General features: G+C 36.1%; 3 protein-coding genes and 1 pseudogene across 6 annotated transcripts; all 4 read left to right on the plus strand.

The window, feature by feature from the left end:
* The first annotated feature begins 394 nt into the window (after positions 1-394).
* LOC102629485 (LEAF RUST 10 DISEASE-RESISTANCE LOCUS RECEPTOR-LIKE PROTEIN KINASE-like 2.1) lies at positions 395-13,472 on the plus strand. Of its 4 annotated transcripts, none has more exons than XM_052443235.1 (4): positions 396-1,366; positions 2,250-2,285; positions 2,387-3,387; positions 13,072-13,472. In XM_052443235.1, exons 1-4 carry the CDS (start codon positions 607-609, stop codon positions 13,213-13,215), a joined length of 1,941 nt encoding a protein of 646 aa, XP_052299195.1. In that variant the 5' UTR covers positions 396-606; the 3' UTR covers positions 13,216-13,472. The 4 variants fall into 4 exon arrangements, with proteins under 4 accessions (XP_052299196.1, XP_052299195.1, XP_052299197.1 ...); XM_052443237.1 differs by having other exon boundaries at positions 398-1,366; positions 2,405-3,387; XM_052443236.1 differs by lacking the exon at positions 13,072-13,472 and having other exon boundaries at positions 395-1,366; positions 2,387-3,687.
* LOC102620608 (LEAF RUST 10 DISEASE-RESISTANCE LOCUS RECEPTOR-LIKE PROTEIN KINASE-like 2.1) lies at positions 3,742-7,157 on the plus strand (annotated as a pseudogene).
* Positions 13,473-15,717: 2,245 nt separating the features above from the next.
* Positions 15,718-21,416, plus strand: LOC102629771 (PR5-like receptor kinase). The gene is made up of 4 exons (XM_015531520.3): positions 15,718-15,882; positions 18,973-19,119; positions 19,981-20,016; positions 20,125-21,416. The coding sequence occupies exon 4, from the start codon at positions 20,151-20,153 to the stop codon at positions 21,165-21,167; it is 1,017 nt and encodes a 338-aa protein (XP_015387006.1). The 5' UTR covers positions 15,718-15,882; positions 18,973-19,119; positions 19,981-20,016; positions 20,125-20,150; the 3' UTR covers positions 21,168-21,416.
* LOC127903134 (LEAF RUST 10 DISEASE-RESISTANCE LOCUS RECEPTOR-LIKE PROTEIN KINASE-like 2.7) lies at positions 18,306-19,313 on the plus strand. The gene is made up of 2 exons (XM_052443811.1): positions 18,306-19,119; positions 19,162-19,313. The coding sequence occupies exons 1-2, from the start codon at positions 18,306-18,308 to the stop codon at positions 19,311-19,313; spliced, it is 966 nt and encodes a 321-aa protein (XP_052299771.1).
* Positions 21,417-21,685: the final 269 nt, after the last annotated feature.

Raw genomic sequence — 21,685 nt, forward strand, 5'->3', positions numbered from 1 at the left:
TACAACTCATATTCACATCTCTAATTCTCTTCCGTGAAATTTGGTTGGGAATGGAAATTAAGAGGAGAAGACACTTTCTGTTTGCAAGGTTTTCTTACTTCCGTTGTCGTGATAAATGCGTGCGTTATCAACAACGGACTCAAGGTTGTGACAAGAAGTTTCATACTATCACTTTTATATTACAAGGCATTTAGCTTCACATCAAAGAGAGAATGATGTAAAATAGTTGTAGCTTGCCTTTATTCAAGAAAAGTTCACGTGTTTCCGATTCAGTAATTTCCTAACTTGCTTACAGTTGAGATTCCATAAGTGAATGGTTGGTAATCAGATATCATACTTGTTTTATTTTTCCATAGCAGACTTTTATTTTTCCGTTTGTAGCGATAAGTGCTCTATTAATAATGGACTCAAGGTCGACTGAGGATAATAATTCAATAAATAAACAGATAAATAAATAAATTCAGGTCTTGAGGTCAACTGTGCAAAAATCTAAGTCTTTCTATTACTTACCTTGAATTTTCTTCCTGAGACGTGATATAACTCTTTCTTCTGTACTGCCGCTAAAACAACTGACCTAAACTATATACTCACACTATTCCACTAGAAATGGGTTTCCAGTTTTCCTGGTCAGGACTGCCTTTAATTTCTCTACTGTGTTCCCTATCAGTACTAGTTGTTGACAAGATTCAACCATCTTTAGCCAGTCCTGAGTTGGCCAAAGTTTGCAGTCTTCCATTCGGCTGTGGGAAGATAAACGCCGGTTATCCCTTCTGGGGAGGTGCCCGCCCTGAACTTTGCGGCCACCCTATCTTTGAGCTCAAGTGTGAGAATGAAACGCCTACCATGAAGCTTGCAGATGTAACGTACCGTGTGTTAAATGTCAATACGAAAGAGAAAGTCATCAAGCTTGCAAGACAGGAATACTTTGAAGGGTTATGTCCGCAGAGTAACACCATCATCGATACATCACTTTTTGACATCTCAGATGGGTACGAGATGTTTAACCTAATTTATAGCTGCCCGATGTTTTCACGAAGTTTCACTTGCAATATGAAGGATGTCAACAATTACCTGGATGGCTTCGTACAATTCACAGGCGGTATTCAGTTTCGTCCGGATTGTAATACCACTGTTACTGTTGCGTTTTCTAAAGCTTTGTTGGCAGCCAAAAGGGGTAAATGGGTCCTACAAAAAGCCCTGGAAGAAGGATTTGAGATGAAGTGGAAGCTGTTCGGTTGTGAGGAGAGTTGCAGCAGTTGTGGTTTTGATTTTTTTAATCGTAAAGGAATTTGCTACTGCTCCGGTGGCCAGCTTAATAGCTCATCCTCTGGATGTTCAGCTCCATCAGCCGCCTCAAATTCAGAAGGTACGCTAGCTTGCTCCTCAGCTTTTAGTTGTTATGCAAAAATCAGTACCAAACATCAACTAATTCAATTACATTAGCTAGTAGATGTTCGGCAATCGGAAATTAAAAAATCATGCGTTTGATGAAATGCATACATCAGAAAATATTAGAACTTGTTTGTATAGAGAATAAGTTAGGCCGTTCTTTTCGATCGGTGTCACTGTTAATACATAGGGAATGGTTTCATAGAATGCACGCATCAGAAATTAGAAATTTAACTTTATTTTGTATACAGAATAAGTTGGGCCGTCAATTTCGATGTCACTAATCCTCAATATGGTATTCCTCTTGTTAAAGATTTTTCAATCCGATGACATTTGTTATACATACGGAATGGATAAGTTTGGCGGGTCTTTGCGAATAATGCAATTTTTTCTTTCTTTTTTGAGCATGAATAATGCGAAATTAGGCCAATAATAAACATCTTTATTTATATATAACTCATTTTTAGCTCGATTTAACTTAGAAGGCCATCAGCAGCGGCGATTCCATTCAATAACATACATATATATATCTGATCACTAGTTGAATTGTAATTCTTAAATGATATTAGGATCTAGTTCTCTGTTTTTCGAAGGCAATACTTTCTCGTATTGTAGATGCCTTAAAACGCATAGACATAACTGTTTTGGACATAGCCTCATTGCACATGGACATTGGCACATTTTGGTGGTTGAAATATCTGAACAACATGAAATTTACTCCCCCTGCTATGGAATTGTAAGGACGAGATCGTTTGCTTCAAATGGGAGTTAGAAGGTTGCTTATAAGTATTCAATTAGACATTTATTCTCTGTTATTTATTTATCCGAACTGACATTTTTGGATGTCATGACCACTGCAGGGAATACTGCAGGGAATAAGATAACAATTGGAGTAGGTAAAATTTCTGTATCTGACAGCTTGTTTTCCGTGTCAGTAGCATTGTCAACTATTGCTTTGTAGGGATTTTTGTAGGACAGTTCTATCAACATTATTCAGTCACAACTGTGAATGCAGGAATTGCAGTGGCGGGTATAGTAGTTATCCTGGCTATTCTTCTTATAGTTGGTCTTCGACGACTTCGGAATAATAAAACAGAGAATGATCGCAGCGCAGAGGCAGCTTTTTTTAGGAATTACGTATCTCTTGCTCCAAAGAGATATAATTATTCTGATCTAAAGAGGATTACGAAATCATTCAGCGACAAACTTGGTCAAGGGGGCTATGGTGGTGTTTACAAAGGAAAGTTACCTGATGGTCGTCTTGTAGCAGTGAAGGTCTTGAAGGAATCCAAAGGTAACGGGGAGGAATTCATCAACGAGGTTGCCAGCATTAGCAGAACATCGCATGTTAACATTGTTACCTTTCTGGGATTTTGTTATGAGAAGAAGAAAAGAGCTCTAATTTATGAATTCATGCCTAATGGCTCTCTGGATCAGTTTACATATGATCAAGAATCTTCAAATGGAAACCGCACGTTGGAATGGAGAACAGTGTATCAAATTGCAGGTGGTATTGCCAGAGGACTAGAGTATTTGCATAGAGGTTGTAACGTAAGGATTGTGCATTTTGACATTAAACCTCACAACATTCTTTTAGATGAAGACTTCTGTCCGAAAATATCTGATTTTGGGCTGGCTAAACAATCCCAAGACAAAAAGAGTACCATCTCAATGCTGCATGCAAGAGGCACCATAGGGTATATTGCACCAGAAGTATTCTGCCGAAGTTTTGGAGGAGCTTCTCACAAGTCCGATGTATATAGCTATGGAATGATGATTCTTGAAATGGCTGTAGGAAGAAAGAATGCGGATGTCAAAGCATCTCGCAGCAGTGATATATATTTTCCAAATTCAATATACAAGCATATTGAACCAGGGAACGATTTTCAACTTGATGGGGTTGTCACCGAAGAGGAAAAAGAGTTGGTGAAAAAGATGATCTTAGTGAGCTTGTGGTGCATTCAAACCAATCCATCCGACAGACCATCAATGCATGAGGTTTTGGAAATGTTGGAAAGTAGTACGGAAATTTTGCAAATTCCTCCAAAACCTTCTCTGGCTTTGCCAAAAAAATCAGCCATACAGTCTTCTCGGACATCATCATCAGCAGGGATCGAGGAAGTCATGGGTGAAATGTATTAATCAAGCTTGTACGACAGTCTATCCCAGCAATGAGCTAAGCGCAGCTGCTAATTTTAACTAGTTAAATTTGTGTTCGATGATTAATACATGAAGAGAATGCTCGTAAGTTATAAGCCAATTTGATAAATCAAGTTTGTATATAAATTGAGCCTTAAATTTGTGTTCGATGATTAATACGACTGCCCGCCGGCTCAGAGTGAGATTTCTACAATGCTGCTTCCTTATCAATTTAACTGCAGCTTAAATGAAACAATGGCGAACAATTACTATTTCACATGGAACTCCAGTATCACTCCTACTACAGCAGCCATTTTACCTTACTTGGAAAGTTGTGGTGAGAGCGTTGTAATTCCAGTATGGCAATCAACAGCTCGAGCCCTGTTGACAAGTCCGAATTCAATAACTCTCTCTGAAGCTCTTAATTTTGGTTTTGGGTTGAAATGGAATGCTAATAATAGCTTGTGTGATCAATGTGAGCGTTCTCAAGGGGTGTGCGGACATGACGACGGCACGATGCAGTTCATTTGTTATTGCCCTGATCGCCCTTATCCCTTCACTTCTCCGCCGAACCAATCGCCTACAGGTTTGTCCAAATCCGATCTCTATGTTATGTTGTTGCAGAAATTCTAGGATGGTATTGTTTTGGTTTTTTATTTCCTTTTCAACTTTTTTTTTTTTAATAAAAACTACAGAGGAAACAGGGTGATCTTTGGTTTATCTTACTTCTGTAACTTCTAAAGGAAGTCGGAGGAAAAGTTCACCATTAATTTCATGGGACCCCTATGTTGCCCTATCTTTTGGGTTGTCCGCTTATCAATTTTCTCTTTTTCACACTGCACGTTCTTGACTTTGTACAGGTCTCAGAATAATAGTACAAGTAAATGAGGGGAATTAGATTTCGTCGTTAAATCTCCATACATTTTTAGGTTCCATTTCTAATGTATGTATTTAAAATCCCAGTAGCTCCTAGATTATAATATACTATTACATAGATTGTAGCTACTAAAGAAAATATATCAGAAGTTTTAGGGGTTAATGGACAAGTTTGAAATCAAATATTATAGATTACCTTTCTTGTTTTATTATTATGTTCATTAATAATGTCTCTTAAGTTGTTATATGGGGTTGAGTGTAGACTTCTCCTTTCATTAGTGGGTAGAGAATTTATTTTCCAGTTGTGTCATTGTCGAATAAATAAATTTCAACACTCAGTTATGTAAATTTGGTATTGCAGGATCGCTCAATCTCAACTTGCCCAAAAAAGTTGCCATAGGTAATATGATCTTCAAATAATTATAAATTAGTAAATTATATCTGCACCATCTTTATTTCGTCATATATATATCTAATCACTTCAAAATTTAAACATATTGTTTACACCACCTTTGTTTTTAAGTTTTTTATTAATAAACCACTTTAACACTATAAAATGATCATTTTACCCCTAAATAAATTAAAAGATCATTTTATTTAATAAAATTTTAAAAAATAAAAAATTATAATTACAAAAATACCCCAAAATTTAATAAAATAAATAATTATCAAATCCAATATATTAATTTTTTATAATTATAATTTCATTTAAAAATTATCAAGTTAATTTTTTGTAATTATAATTTCATTTAATTTGTATAGGGAAGTTTCTCAATATTAATTATTCAAAAATTTACAATAATTATAAGGAGTTTTTCTCCTCATATTATTTTTTGTAAACCTCCCTATACTTAATTTAATTACAAAAATTAAATGAAGTTATAATTACAAAAATTATAATTATAGGATGTTAATTTTTTAAAATTATAATTTTATTTAAAAATTATCATCTTATATTTTGAGATTTATTCGTTTTATTAAATTTAGAGGTATTCTTACAATTATAATTTTTTATTTTTTAAAATCTTATAAAATAAAATAATTTTTTAAGTCATTTAGGGGTAAATTTATTATTTTTATTGTCAAAATGATTGATTGATATAAATTTAAAAACAAAAATGGTGCAAAGAATATGTTAAAATTTGAGATAATTAGATGTACATATGACAAAACAAAGGTAATACATAGATAATTTACCTTATAAATTTCTCCTAATTTTTCTAATAGGCCCAATATGTTTTTTGAAATTAGCCGAAATAATTTCATGCATCATTTGTAAAAACACATTTCTCATAAGTCATAACGTCACTTTGAATACAGGGGTTTTGTCAGGTGTTGTTGGGATTGGGGTAATCTCTGTTCTCTTTTATATGCACGGGAAACCCATTTTCTTTTTGAAGAAACAAACGCAGAATGATCAAGATGTCGACGCAGTAATAAGAAAGTACGGCTCTCTAGCCCGGAAAGGTTACAACTACTCTTTTTTTTTTTTTTTTTTTTGACCACAAGGTATTTTGGGGAGGGCCCCAACTGTGGGAGGCACCTTTAAACCCGTATCACAACTCAGACTAGAAGTTTCCGCTCGAATTCCGCTCGAACCAAGAGGCACAAGTTCTCCCAATAAAGATGACTTCCCTGCAACTCGAACTGGGGAATAAATCCAGTCAAGCCACTTAAGGGGACTTCATTGCCAATGGAGCCAACACTTTGTTGGTAGGTTACAACTACTTTGATGTAAAGAAAATGACCAACTCGTTCAGTGATAAAGTAAGACAAGGAGGATACGGAGTTGTGTACAGAGGAAAGCTACACGAAGGTCGCGTTGCTGCAGTAAAAGTCCTTAGCGAATCCAAGGGGAATGGAGAAGAGTTCATCAATGAAGTTGCTTGCATCAGTGGTACTTCCCATGTCAACATAGTCACTCTTCTTGGTTTTTGCTGTGAAGGAAACAAAAGAGTGAGTTTATGCCCAATGGATCTCTTCATAAATTCATATACGATAAAGGATCTATGAGCACCAAAAATAACCGCCTGGAATGGACAACACTAAGCGAGATTGTGGTTGGTGTTGCTCGAGGGTTAGAGTGCTTGATCGCGGTTGCAACACTGGGATTGTGCATTTCGACATAAAGCCTTGCAACATTCTCTTACATGAAGACTTCTGTCCGAAAATTTCTGATTTTGGTCTGGCTAAACTGTAAAAAGAAAGAAAGTATAATCTCAATGCTGGACGCAAGAGGGACTGTTAGTTATATTGCTCCAGAAGTATTTTGCAGAAATTTTGGAGGAATTTCTCACAAATCCGATGTCTATGGCCTTGGAATAACGGTTCTTGAATTGGTTGGAGTAAGAAATAATACTGCTAGTGGAGTAACACACACCAGCAGTACTGAAATGTACTTTCCAGATTGGATTTAAAAGCTACTTGAACCGGGAGAGGATCTAAAACGTCATGGTCTCGTAACCGAAGAAGAAGAAGTGATCGTGAGAAAGATGATTATAGTGTGCTTGTGTTGCATACAGACCAATCCATCAGATAGACCATCAATGAATAAGGCTGTAGAGATGCTGGAAGGTGGCCTTGAAACTTTTCAAGTTCCTCCAAAGCCGTTCTTGAAATAATCTTTCACAAGATCAATTCGACATTCTTCCATGACAACAACTCCTCCGTCATCGAATTCCATCACAAACTCTCTTATTGTCTTTGAAACTTAGAAGTTTGATGTTCTATCATTGGGTTCAATTTGTAAGATTTAATTCCATTGGTAAGAAGTAATTTGTTTAAGATAATCTTGGGTTCGAGTTTCCATGAATACGTGAATTAATAATTAAAAATAAAATAAAACTGTAAGATCGTTTTTTAATTATTAAAAATAAAAAACAAATAAGATCTTTTAGAGTGGCACAAAGAATTTTGTATTAGATCCAATTATCATTGGGTTAAAGGAGTTTTGGTTTATAATAAATGTCCATGTTCTATTTAAAAATTTACAAATTAAAAAAAGAGTCCTCTGAAGTTTCATTGAGCAAGAAATTATTTGTTCATAATTTTAGTCAATTTGAAATAAAGTTTTTTAATTAAAAGATTCCAACGCCACCTATTAGTAAGCAAAATATTCCATCTTATGCCTCTTGAGTTACTTTCCTTTTTATTACTTTCTTTGCGTGCTTGCAATTGGCCAATTGAGATTTTTTTTTTTAATTGTGTATTTGGTCTTCCAAGGAAAATGCTTAGTGGCTAGAATCGCGAGAGAAGGGCGAGGGAAACGGCAGCTTGTGCTGCCGTTTCTCCCTCCACTATCACACGCATTTTTAGACAAAAAAATTAATAAAAAATTTCTGCACTAAGAAAACATAAATAAAGTAAAAAGTTATGGCAACGTGTGGGAATAATAATATCTGTGGCGCCATTATACTTAGAAACAAAAAGCTTTCCTTTTCTTCTAAGCTTTTTGACTCGTTTTGGTTACCCAAATCTCTCCCTTCTCTTCAGGGTAATTCCCTGCATTTATTCTTCCTCTGTTTACACTCTCCTTATTATTTTTGGTAGATTTGTCATTGTTCTATATTAATGCGTGTAAAATTTCTATTTTTGTGGATTTTTTGTTTCTTTTACAATCTTGCTTATTTGCTCATCCGAATGGATGAACAAAATGTTATTGGAGGAGATAACCAACTGGTTCGCTGGGGGGGGAGTTGTTAGCTTTTGATTGACTCGATGTTTTGAGAATAAAGAACCTCTGTTTCTATTGTATAACATTAAACGGAAAAAGGCGTAAGCTTTTACGAATAAAAATTCTTACTTTTACAATGTACTTACTTTTTGTGACAATATTTTTCTGCTTTGATTTTGTTTTGGAAGAAAGCCTGAGATAAGTGATGTCAATTAGCACAAGTAGAAAATGATAATCTAATGTTTTATGTGTCTTTCTTTCATAGTATATGGAAATTATGTATGAGTGCATGAGTGAGAGAGAAATCATGAAATAATAACTTGGGCGATGACCGTGTCGTCGTCGGCGGTCATGTTATCGGCAGTGGTACTGTTGAGAGAAGGAAGAAAATGGCGAGGACGGACAGGAGTGGGGTGAGAGTGGATAAGCTGATATAGTTTTCAATTTTATCAGCATTTTTCTATTATCTTTTATTAATTTTTTTAATTGTTTTTTTCTTTCTTTAGAAGGGCGCATGATAGTGGCGCCGTTTCTCTTGCTCTTCTTTCACCTTTCTAGCCGCCTGGCACGACTCTTTCTCCAATTGAGATTCAAGAGAATGGCTTAAAGACTTTTTTTAAAAATAGTTATTTAATACAAGATAAAAATTTTTAATTAAAAGATTCCAACGCCACCTATTAGTAAACAAAAAATTCCATCTTGTGCGTCAAGAGTTGCTTTCCTCTCTATTACTTTATTTGCGTTCTTGCAATTGGCCAATTGACATTTTTTTCCTTTTTTTTTTTTTTTGGGTGCATCCGCCAATTGAGATTCAAGAGATGGGCTTTAATTAAATTTTTAAGAAAAAAATCAGTTATTTAATACAAGATAAATTTAACGTGAATGGAAATACATAATGCTAAACTAAAGTCGCTAGGGTATTTGGGTCATGATGCAAAATGATTACTGGTCAAATTTATAGCCTTTGAAAATTTGACAAGTTCAACTCTGACGCTACTAATACAAACTACCCACCCAAATTGCCACCCGCCCACCCGTATTCTTGGGTCAACCATGCCAAAATTAAGTCTTTGTATTACTTTCCATGAATTTTCCTCTTGGGAAGTGATGCAACTCTTTCCTACATACTTCTATCACAAAGAACGAGAAATTAAAACAATTCGTTTCTTCTAAATTATATATCCAATTACTTGCAAGTGTCTCATGCTCTTTCGAAATGGGACTCCATCTCCATCTCCATCTTGGTCCAAGCATGTTCGGCTTGTTTTTCTTCGTCATAAATATCATTTTCGTCCATGTTCCACCTCCTGTGTCCGCCAATTATGAGGAATATAAAAACTGCAGCGGCCCGTTTCGTTGTGCTAACAGAGACGATATTGGTTATCCCTTCTGGGGAGGAAATCGTCCAGAATATTGTGGCTACCCGGGATTTGAGTTGAATTGCGAGGAAGATGTTCCTGAGATTAACATCTTAAACATTACTTACAAAGTCCTGAAATTCGATGAAGCAAGGCGGATAATCACTGTTGCTAGAGAAGATTACTGGGACCAATACTGTCCATCAAACTTGGTCGATACTGCTCTAAATTTCTCTCTTTTTAATTATACTCCCGCCACAGGCAACTTGACTCTCTACTACAGCTGTCCTGCCAACTTAATGAATGATATGTTAGTGAAGCCGTTGCTGGGTCCCTATGAGTTCCGTTGCAACTCAGATGAATCAAACGCCGCAGATAACTACTATTACTCCTGGGAATTTAGTAGTATCTTCAATAAAAGCTTAATTGAGGCCATGAAAGCTTACCTCGGAAGGTGTGGGAAGAGCGTTCTGCTGCCTCTGCAGCAACCAACAGTTGAGTATTTGGTGAAAAATCCGGCTTCGGAAAATCTGGCTAGAGCTCTTCGGGAAGGTTTTGGGCTGCAATGGTTTGCAAATAATAGTCTCTGCGACACGTGTGAACAATCAAAAGGAGAGTGTGCGTATTCTGCTAGGACGGGTCAATTCAATTGTTATTGCCCTGATAAAGCTTATGCCGATTCCTGTCCACCCCAAGAAGGTACGTCCGTTCTCCTGATTGTTCTGTTAGCATCTCAGTAAGGATTCCATCCATTAGGTTCAAGGTTGGTTAGTTTTCGTAAGAGTGTTGGGCTGTTTTTAAGAGTCCACTTAGGGTCGAGTTGGATGCTCTTTCTCCCCGGAGCGGAGACCCGTAAATTTAGACGATCACAGAAACTTGAATCTTGAAACAGTTCTCTTCATCCAACAACAATGACATGATAAGAGTCGACGCTCATAGAGTTGAGTTGCCATCAAATCGAATAGGTAGTCGTCAATTTAAGCGTCTTGTTGATACTTAAGAGGTATACCTCCAGAAGGAAATAACCAGGTTCTAAGCCATCAGTTCTCGGAAGATTGTTTTCCTATTGTCTAGCAGGCTGGAGTAATTCTTTTTGAACAGAGACCCAAAATTTTTCTGAACAGTTACTTTCAACTTGTTTCAGGACTCGGTATAATTTTCCTCAAACTGAAACAGTTTTCTATAATTTCCCTCAAACTGAAACAATTTTCTTCCTTCCAACATGCACACAATTAAATTCATTTTTCTGTTTGGACATATAATATTAGAGGGAGCAAACCTATTGGATCCATTGTTCAAAAGTCTTAGCAACCTAATGTCATGGAAAGACTTTCCTTTGGTGACATTCATACTGTGCATGCAACAGGTACGAGTCAGGTTTAGTAAAAAAAAAATTCATAAACAAACCAGGTCATGTGGATATATTTCCTGCAATCACACATCCTAAAACATATTCACCACTTCCTTTCAGTCAATTTGTTAATTGAAATATGGAATATCAAGGGAATCATCAAGATCATTTGCTTTTGTTTATATGCACCATTATTTCTCTTTATTCATAAGTCATTATGAGATGCTCACAGTTGATCCTGGTTGCCCATCATCTACATCTTTTTCTGGACACTTCAGTTGCTCCATAGATGGTATCAATTATGAGAATGTCTTCATATTAGTATGAGCTAATGCTTCAGGAGCATGTAATGCTAGTGACACTTTTACGGTTCCTAAAAGTGTACTTCCTATAGTATTAGGGAATTGCTTGGTCTTGGAACAAGTACTCCAGTTGAAATGGGAGGTAAGTGGATGGCATGCGATAAGTGCACTCAAGCTGGTTGAAGGTGTCAAACAATTCGTTACTGCAAAAAGGAACTCACTAACTAGCAGAGCTGCACAGGTAAGTTACACAACTATTCAAGATGCGATTGGGGCCCAGTCGCTGACGTCACATCCCTGACCACCATTGTTCAGCAGCTCTTTTGAGGCTCCAAGAGCTTTTGCAATTGCCCGAACCTCTACACTACAGCTTTTTTTTTTCCTCTTTTTTCCGTTTCCTCTTTGATTTAACGAGTGGCTCGAGCATTTTTGACTGATTGTAATGGTAACTTCATATGTTACCATCATGAGAAAGAGTAAAGATGCCAAAATTTTTCTGCCAAACCACCGGAGACAAACATTAAATTTAGTATAAGCAGTCATTTTTTAAAACGTGTATTTGTACAGAGTCCTCGAAAATGTTAGTGAACATAAGTGATTAACAGCTGAATTACAAACAACAATATATTTTGTAAAATATGGACGTCCCTACCAGATGAACTATAAAAGGATGCAAGTCTCTAATGCCATTCAAATTAGAGGGTAACGAGCTATATTCATCAAGACCATTTTATGACAGTTTATTGACAATGGAGTTAGAGAAAAGCTGTTGACACTTTGTTTATGCTGCAGGGTCATTCTTTAACAAGAGAAGGAAGACTTCCTTTGGTAATTTCTACATCTGATAGCTTGTTTTCACATCAGCAGTAGCATTTTCAACAATTCTTTCAAGGGATGATTGTGCAACAGATCTATCACTATTATTCAGTTCTATTTTTGAATGCAGGAATTGCAGCTGGGGTGGTGGGGATAATAGTGATTCTGGTTATTCTTCTTTTGGTCGGCCTACGACATATTCGGAAGAAGAAAACAGAGAATGATCAGAATGACTTTGGCTTCGGAAGATTTCGGAAGAAGAATACAGAGAATGAGAATGCGGAAGCAGCTTTCATTAGGAATTACGTATCTCTTGCACCTAAGAGATATAATTATTCTGATGTTAAGAGGATGACGAACTCATTCAGTAATAAACTTGGTCAAGGAGGCTTTGGTAGTGTTTACAAAGGAAAGTTACCTGATGGTCGTCTTGTGGCGGTGAAGGTCTTAATGAACTCCAAAGTTAATGGGGAGGAATTCATCAATGAGGTGGCCAGCATGAGTAAAACGTCGCATGTTAATGTTGTTAGCTTTCTGGGATTTTGTTATGAGAAGAAGAAAAGAGCTCTAATCTATGAATTCATGCCTAATGGCTCTCTGGATCAGTTTATATATGATGAAGAATCTTCAAATATAAACCGCAAGTTGGAATGGAGAACAATGTACCAAATTGCTGTCGGCATTGCCAGAGGACTGGAGTACTTGCATCGAGGCTGTAACATAAGGATTGTACACTTTGACATAAAACCTCACAACATTCTGTTAGGTGAAGACTTCTGTCCGAAAATATCTGATTTTGGGCTGGCTAAGCTTTCCGAAAAGAAAGAGAGTATCATATCAATGTTGGGTGCAAGAGGAACGATAGGGTATATTGCACCGGAAGTATTCTGCAGAAACTTTGGAGGAGTTTCTCACAAGTCCGATGTATATAGCTATGGAATAATGATTCTTGAAATGGTTGCGGGAAGAAAGAATGCTGAAGTCAAAGTGTCTCTTAGCAGTGAAATATATTTTCCCAATTCTATTTACAAGCATATTGAACCAGGGAATGAATTTCATCTTGCTGGGGTTGTCACCGAAGAAGAAAAAGAGATGGCCAAAAAGATGATCTTAGTGAGCTTGTGGTGCATTCAAACTAATCCATCTGACAGACCTTCAATGCACAAGGTTTTGGAGATGTTGGAAGGTAGCACAGAAGACTTGCAAATTCCTCCAAAGCCTTCACTGTCTTCGCCAAGAAGATCAGCCCAACAGTCTCCTCCTGCATCGCTATCAACAGAGCTTGCATCACTGGAGTCCTCATCGTCTTAGTAAGCGATGAGATTTGAAATTTTCTTACACGTGACTTGTTGGCTGATGATTTATTTAGAGTATAAAATTGTTTCCATTTTGTTGATGTTGATTGTTTCCCACGTACAGTCCCGAGACCAGGTTTAATAATCTCGTTGTCATTCTGGAGTTGTGTAGCAGTTATCTCTGACCAGTTTATTGGTTGATTAATTTCCAAGTTTAATGTTAAGAAAAATAGTGATTTCATTCAGTTGAGTTTGAACAAAAATTTGATTCAATTAGAACACCGTAAGATCAAGCTTTATAATTCAAGGATAGATGCGAGACTTCACTGACCTAATTGAAATAAAGAGATCAGCAAATCAGATCAAGAAACAAAGAACCAACACGAGGCAATTATGGTGGTTGAAGCAAAAATGGTGTGCATCCACTAGTGCTTCTGCAACAACAAGATACATATTTGCAAGAATGAAGAATAGGTTGTATAGAGGAAATCTTTAACAGATTTTCCACTCGATCTCTCTCCATCAGCGTAAATCAGATCATCGAGGTGAAGAGCGCCAAAAAAAAAATAGCTGTTTTAACAGCTAATTGAACAGCCTCGATAGCACGTGTAAATTACAGCTCAAAACACTGCGTTTCACCTCTGATTTGGATAAATTTGATGACTAAAAATCTCAAATCAACTGTGGTCAACCAACCACTTTAGAAGTGGTAGTAGTAGCACAAAGGCCAAAATTGCTAGACAGCAATGGCAAATGGAGCCATAATTGTCATGAAAATTTTGTCAAACATTTGACAATAGATCACTCAGTTTTCACATAGCAGACTATTACTTGCACAAATTCAAAAATATGGAAGCACGCGTGCTAAAACTTCAAACAAGTTTTATTCCTTGATTTGTTGCCGTCTCTGAATTTTCTCTCTTCTATTCCTTCTATTTGTAGTTCTTATCAAGATCCGTCCAACCTCAACGAATTCCGATATTGTCCGGAAGTTGTAGTATTCCGTTCCGTTGTGAGAAGATCACAACCAGCTATCCATTTTCGGGAGGCGAAAGAGAGTATGCTTGCGGCCATCCTAGCTTAAACCTCAATTGTGAGAATGATACAGCTCCCCCAGTGATTGGTGGTTCAAAACCAGTGGCGGGCCTACACGTGGGCTAGCCCAATTTGGTTAGTAAAAAACCGTTTATACCTCTTAATGTTTTATCAATTTAGTAAAATAATAGAATTTTTATTTTATTTTCATATATATCCCTAATTCAACTGCCCTTGTGTTTTCATCAATTTAGTATAATAATAGAGTTTTTATTTTATTTACTAAATATGTCTCCAATTTAATTATATTATTTTCAATTGAAATTAGTGACTTATTTTATAAAATGATTAAATTATATATTTATTGAATAGATTGAATACATTAGGGAGTTAAAATTTTATTACCGCTTTAATTTATTTTAAAAAACTTCTAATTAAAAAAAATATGTCAATGTAATATAACATCGTCACTAGTATTAAAAGTACTTACAAAAATAATATATAATAACAATTATCAATATTTTCATAAATTTTTTATGTGAATTTTCAAATTTTATTTATTAGTTATATTAACTAGGATGACAAGTTAGAAAATAAAATTTGAGTATTTTAAGAAGCTTTTGATAAAAGAATTATCAACATCTAGTTTTTTAAAGAGAGACAGAATACCTCACGAAGAAACAACTGCACCCAAATATTTTTTTGTTGAATTGAGTTTAGTTTATTATTGAAACTTTTGACTAATAATACGTTTATGATTTGAAAGGATGAATAAATTTTAATTGTTTAATATATTAAGTCTGGTAATTTAGTACTTCACTTTAAACATAAAAGTTTTACTTGTAATTTTTAACTAATTGTAATTACATGTATTGATCTATTTTAATTTGAAATTCTTAATTGATTTTTTAATCCTTATAAAATTACATGTTATTGTAGGTTGTAATGTCAGATTCTATAATTGAAAATTAGTATTTTCATATTTGAGTTGCCTTTTATTTTCTACTTTTTTTTATAATTATTTTTGTCTATAATACATATTTAGAGAGATAAGATTCTTGATGTTCCTCCTTATTTAATGTACTTCTTTCTACTCATAAATTTTTATGTTCATTTTAAAATATAATTTTTTTTAAATTTAGTTTGGAATAATATTAAGTCCTGGATCTATCCTTGTTCAAAACACCATGTTTTAAATGTCAATCACAAAGAACAGCTTCTCAGGATCTCGAGGCAGATCTACTTTGAAGAATTCTGCCCCCAAAGGAACTTCACCATCGATTCAACACTCTTTGATTATGCTACCGGGTATGAGATGCTTACTTTGGCTTCTGGTTGCCCAACAATGTCCGGAAACTCCATTTGATATATTGACGGATTCAACTACACCAACGGCTTACAGCAAACAGGATCTCCGGATTGTAATTTTAGTGTCATTGTTCCGGTTTCGGAAACGTTACTCTCAGCAGCAAATAGTAGGCGGGTTTGAAAGAAGCGTTACAAACAGGATTTGAACTGAAATGGAAGTTGAGTTTGTGTGAGAACCGTAGCAGTTTTAGTTATCACATCTTTTCAAATGAAGGAATTTGCCACTGCCCTGGCAACTCAAAAGCATGTTCAATTTTACCAGCGTCACCGAAACCAAAAGGTAAGCGCCTCAGGTTTTCTTAACTTATTACTATACCATACATGCCTAGGCTGAAAATATATTTCAGTCAAAATAAAGGCACTAATTGAAATTTTGCCACGCCCATATAAATTTTACTTTTGCCTGCTTAATTTTATATAACGCTGTTGTGGCGTGATATATGCCATACTTTTGGCTTCCTAGATTTTAGAAATAATATGTTATACCCTACTTTAATTTATGTTATCTCTATTATGGTCCCCATCAAACCAAAACTGTGTCCTCCACGAATACGATTTTTTTTTTTTTGAGTCTTTTAATACGACCCTCAAAGAATTTACTAATTGAACTAACCAACACCACCTACTTTATAATATTTATTTATCTTTTATTATATCTCGAATGAGCCCATATTTCATTTCAGTTTTCAAGAACCTTATAGCACAAAAAATGCATACTAATATAATGTGAGACTGAAATTAATTCCGTTTACAATTCTTCTTTCATCAACTGTCACGTAAGATGTTTAGTCAAAGCTGAGTTAAGGAGAAATCTCACGTAAGATGTCCTATTTGGTGTGTTGGATATTAAAGAGATAAAAGAGGAGGGTCTAGTTCAAGAAAGATTGGAGGACAAAGTTTGATTAGAGACATTGGTGGCAAGTTAGAGATCTCGATGTAAGGCTAAGTTCTCAATAGGCTAGTAGAGTTGGTTTGGCTTTGTCGATTGCATAGGTGAGCTCTATCTGCTGTGTCTATAGCCTCGTTAGACAAGTACAATCTAGAAGACTAGAACTCAATAATAAAATATTAAAATAATCATACATAAATGTAAAAAACATAGAATTGCACCTATATCCACGAGAGAAAATTCATCACCCAATCTTATGTAACATGAGGTTCTTTATAGTATCAATGATAAGCAATTCCCATTTGGATGGTAGATTTGAGGATAAAGATTAGGGAAATCGGAAATATGTGATTGGAAATGGGGAGTGAAAAGAGAGGTTTCTTCATGACTGAGAGTGGCAAGGTACAAATTTCTTCATGACTGAGAGTGGCAAGGTAAAAATTTCTTCATGACTGAGAGTGGCAAGGTACAAAATAGTGAAGAGAAACTTAGAGATGGATATTGGGAAGAGAATAAGCCTGAGAGATCTGCAAAAATGTCCTTCATTATCAACTGTATACATCAAAAAGACTTTGTTTTCAGTCTTTCACAAAGATAGCACATAACAGACTATGCCTTGCAAGCTGCAACCCAAATCAAACGGTGAGTAGAAACAAATATGCATGCGCGGTCAACAAAAAGAAGTGTTGAGGTCAACTACATTCATACTGGTCTTTCTTTAGCTTTCTTCGAATTTTCTTCCTGAGATGCAATAATCTAAGTTAAGTCCTGATTGATTTTCCTCGGAATCTACTTTCACCGAAAAAGAGTTTCCAGCTTTTCCCTCCACCATCCAATTTTGTTTCTCTTCTCAGTTTTTTGCAAGACTAAGCCGATTTTAGCCTATTTTGAGTGTTCGCCACGTTGCACTGCTCCGTACCACCGTCGAGATTTAACAGTCAGCTCTCCTTTAAGGTGACCGATTGCAGTTTTTGCGGCCACCCTGACTTAAAGCTCAGTTCCCAGTATTTTGCAAAACAACCATGATGATTCATGATATTAAAAACCGTATCCTCCATGTCTATAAAATTACTAGCAAAACCAAAACAATTATGACGCTTTTGTTTGTGCCGCAGGATCGTCATTCAACAAGAGGAGAAAAATTTACCTAGGGAATATGCATCATTAGATAACTAGTTTATTTCTTTATTTGCATCAACAATTTATAAACAATCTCAGCACCGATAGTTGTTAGGAGAGTAAATTTCTAGTCATTCATCGTTAAATACAATGTGCTGCTCCTATCCTTGAATACGGGAATTGCAGCTTGCGGGACATTCAGACTAATCCGTCTGATAGACCTTCAATGCACAAGGTTCTGGAGGTGTTCGAAGGTAGCATAGAAAACTTGAAAATTCCTCCAATGTCATCACTATCTTCGCCAAGAGAATCAGCCCAACAGTCTTCTCCTGCATCATAGTCAACAGAGCTTGCATCGCAGGAGTCCTCCTTGTCTTAGTGAGTGATGAGAATTGCAATGCTTTCAACGTGTATACTAATCTGTCCCATCGACGAACCATGGCTTCCTTTAGACTTTAAACTGTAACAGAGAAGTAAAATTTGTTGGTTGATGACTTTTTTAAATTTTGTGTTCACATATCTTTACTCATTGAGGAAAGTAAAATGTCTGTTCTAGCAGTTTTCTTTTGACAAAATTTAGGAAACACCGACCACTACTCGTGATTAAGTCTTCGAAGCCTTTATGGTCATACTAAACAATTGCATTTTCATTTTCTCGATACCATTCGAGTACCTCTATCGCTCTCTCTCTCAAAATGGATCTCCGTTTCAGCTCAAGGTCGTGCTTATTCTTTTTCATGATAACCATCCACTTGGTCCGTTTTCCAACTCATGTGTCAGCCAAGGATGTCCAAAATCTAAACTGCAGTGCCCCGTTTCATTGTGCAAACTTACGGAACATTGGCTATCCTTTTTGGGGCTCAAACCGTCCAGAACATTGTGGCTATCCAGGTTTTGAGTTGGATTGCGCAGGTGATGTTCCAGAGATTACCATCATGGACAGGGCTTACAAAGTTCTGCACATCAATAACGAGTCGTGGAGAATCAATGTTGCTAGAGAAGACTACTGGGATTATAATTGTCCCGCAAATCTCAGCAACAGTTTGCTCAATTTCAGCATTTTCAATTATGCTTCGGACACACAAAACTTGACTCTATATTATAGCTGCCCTGCCAGCTTTATGAACAATATTTCAGGGATACTGCTTCCCAATCGATTTAACTGCAGCATAGATGGAAAAAACACCAACAGTTACTATTTCTCTTGGGATAGCAATAGCTTCAATAGTAGCATCCGTTCAGCCATTGGAGCTTACTTTAGAAGTTGTGCGAATAGTGCCGTGATTCCTGTGTGGCAATCAACACTTCGGTATATGGTGAACAATCCAAATTCAGTAAATCTGACATGTGCTCTTCGTGTAGGTTTTGGACTGCAATGGCACGCGAATAATCGCTTGTGTGAAGAATGTAAACAATCAAATGGAAATTGTGGTTACATTGCTAAGACTGGTGAATTCATTTGCTATTGCCCTAACGGAGCTTATTCGTCATCTTGTCACTCCCGAACAGGTATGTCTTATTGCATAGGAATAAGTAAGTTATTGGTTTCAGGTAGTTTCTTTGTTGCTGTTGTTAGTTTAGCTCACGAAATCAGAACCCTCTGCAACAAGCTATTCTACTGTACAGTGAAAACAGATTGTTGGCAGACAATCATTTGGAACCAAAATCAAAACATACATGAGAACAGGGAAGCATGTGTTTAACGCATTGTCTTTAAGTCAACTACAGCAGGCTACAGCAATTTTTTTAATCATTTCCTTGCTTTTCTTCAGTCTTTGCAATCACATTCACGTGTTAAGCGGTTTTTTCTAAAGTCGGCTACAAAGTTCCTTCGTTCATAATTTCTTTTTTCCATGTCAGTGGAAATGAGTCTCCAGCCCATCTTGTGGTCACAATTTTTTTTTTTTTAATCTTCTACGTTTAATGTTCATATTTTTCTCGAGGTTCAGCCTATCTTTTCTTTCTCTTCATTCATAATTCATTGCAAGATGCTAAGAATTCTTTAGGGCTTGCCAGCGCCTGCATCTTTTACAGAGCACTTCACTTGCTGTTAAAAATGACACAATTACAAGAAAGAATTAACTGCATTTGTTTCCAGCATGACAAGAGACAAGATGACAGAGGTTTCTGACAAAAGATAGCCAAGCAACACAAAATTATGTATGAACAGTCATTTAACTACCGTACACAAATCTGTCTTTTGCAAAATATGGATGTTTCTACCTGATAAATTATAGAAGTACACAACTAAAATGCAAGTTTAATGCAGTTTTCATTCGAGTTTAAATTTTAGATTCATCAAATTTATCCCATGACAGTCCAGAGATCCATACAAGCTGTTGACACTTTCTTTGTGGCTTTGCGATGCAGGATCATTCTTGAACAAGAAAAGGAAGATTTATGTAGGTAATTAATTTCTACATCTGACAACTATTTTTGTTTTGTTTTGGCATTAGAATTTTCAACAATTGCTTTTCAAGGATGAATAAAGGATAGATGTATCTTTGAATGCAGGAGTTGCGGCTAGTGTGCTCGGTACAATGGTGATTCTTGGTATTCTTCTCATAGTAATCCAGGCACTAATTAAAAAGAAGACAAGAGAGGATGATCGAAACGTGGAAGCTTTTATTAGGAACCACGAATCTCTTGCTCCAAAACGATACAGTTATTCTGATGTTAAGAGGATGACAAAATCATTTAGAGACAAACTCGGTCAGGGAGGCTATGGAGAAGTTTACAAAGGAGAACTACCTGATGGTCAACTTGTAGCAGTAAAGGTCTTGAAGAACTCCAGATGTAATGGGGAGGAATTCATCAATGAGGTGGCCAGCATTAGTAGAACATCCCATGTTAATATTGTGACATTTCTGGGGTTTTGTTATGAGAATAAGAAAAATGCTCTAATCTACGAATTGATGCCTAATGGATCTCTTGATAAGTTTATACATAATGATCGGAATATCAAGCTGGAATGGAAAACAATGTATCAAATTGCCATCGGCATTGCTAGAGGATTAGAGTATTTACATCGAGGTTGTCAGGTAAGGATTGTGCATTTTGACATTAAACCTCAAAACATTCTTTTAGATGAAGACTTCTGCCCGAAGATATCTGATTTTGGGCTTGCCAAACAAGCCCAAAAGAAAGAGAGTGCCATATCAATGCTGCATGCAAGAGGCACCATAGGATATATTGCACCAGAAGTATACAGCAGAAGATTTGGAGGAGTTTCTCACAAGTCCGATGTCTATAGTTATGGCATGATGATTATTGAAATGGTTGGGTGCACAAAGAATCTTGATGATGAAGTGACTGACACCAGTATATGTCAAAATTTGATATATGAGCGCATTGAACCTGGCAATGACTTTCAATTTGATGGGGTTGCCACTGAAGAAGAGAAAAAGATGGCAAAGAAGATGATCTTGGTGGGTTTTTGGTGCATTCAAACCAATCCATCTGAGAGACCTTCAATGCACAAGGTTCTGGAGATGTTGGCAGGTAGCATAGAAAACTTACAAATCCCACCAAAACCTTCTTTGTTTTCAGCCACTTAGTGTTCACCAACATCGTTGCCAACGGAGCTTGTTTCGCAGGAGGAATTCAGCATCGAGTAAGAGATGTGAAATGTGAAATGTCATTAACCTGTAACTGTAACAGGTACAAAATTAGTTGGCTGTTGGCTGATGATGATTAATTATGCGAAATGAGTGCTAATGAAGTTTTAAAGTACATTGTTTCCCTCCGGATTGTGTATCATCATGAACACAAATCAGCCATTAATGTGGCGCTTTGCATAAAAGTGCATAATTATACGTGAATAGAACAAAATCTCGCCTCATGTTGATGTAACCAAGAAAAATTTCTGCACCATCATTAATTTCACTAAGAAAATGCCAAATCTCAAAGAGAAAGAACACTATAACATATGTGGTTTTGGCTCATCTCATAGAAGGGCAAAATATTTTTTTAGGTAAAATATTTCAGTAAAGATAAGGGATTTTATTAAAATTTACCTATTTGTGTAAAATTTTCATTTACCCCCTAAAAATTACCCTTTTTTGTTATGACCCCT

Source organism: Citrus sinensis, chromosome 6 (genome assembly GCF_022201045.2).
Source record: "Citrus sinensis cultivar Valencia sweet orange chromosome 6, DVS_A1.0, whole genome shotgun sequence".
Lineage (NCBI taxonomy): Eukaryota > Viridiplantae > Streptophyta > Magnoliopsida > Sapindales > Rutaceae > Citrus > Citrus sinensis.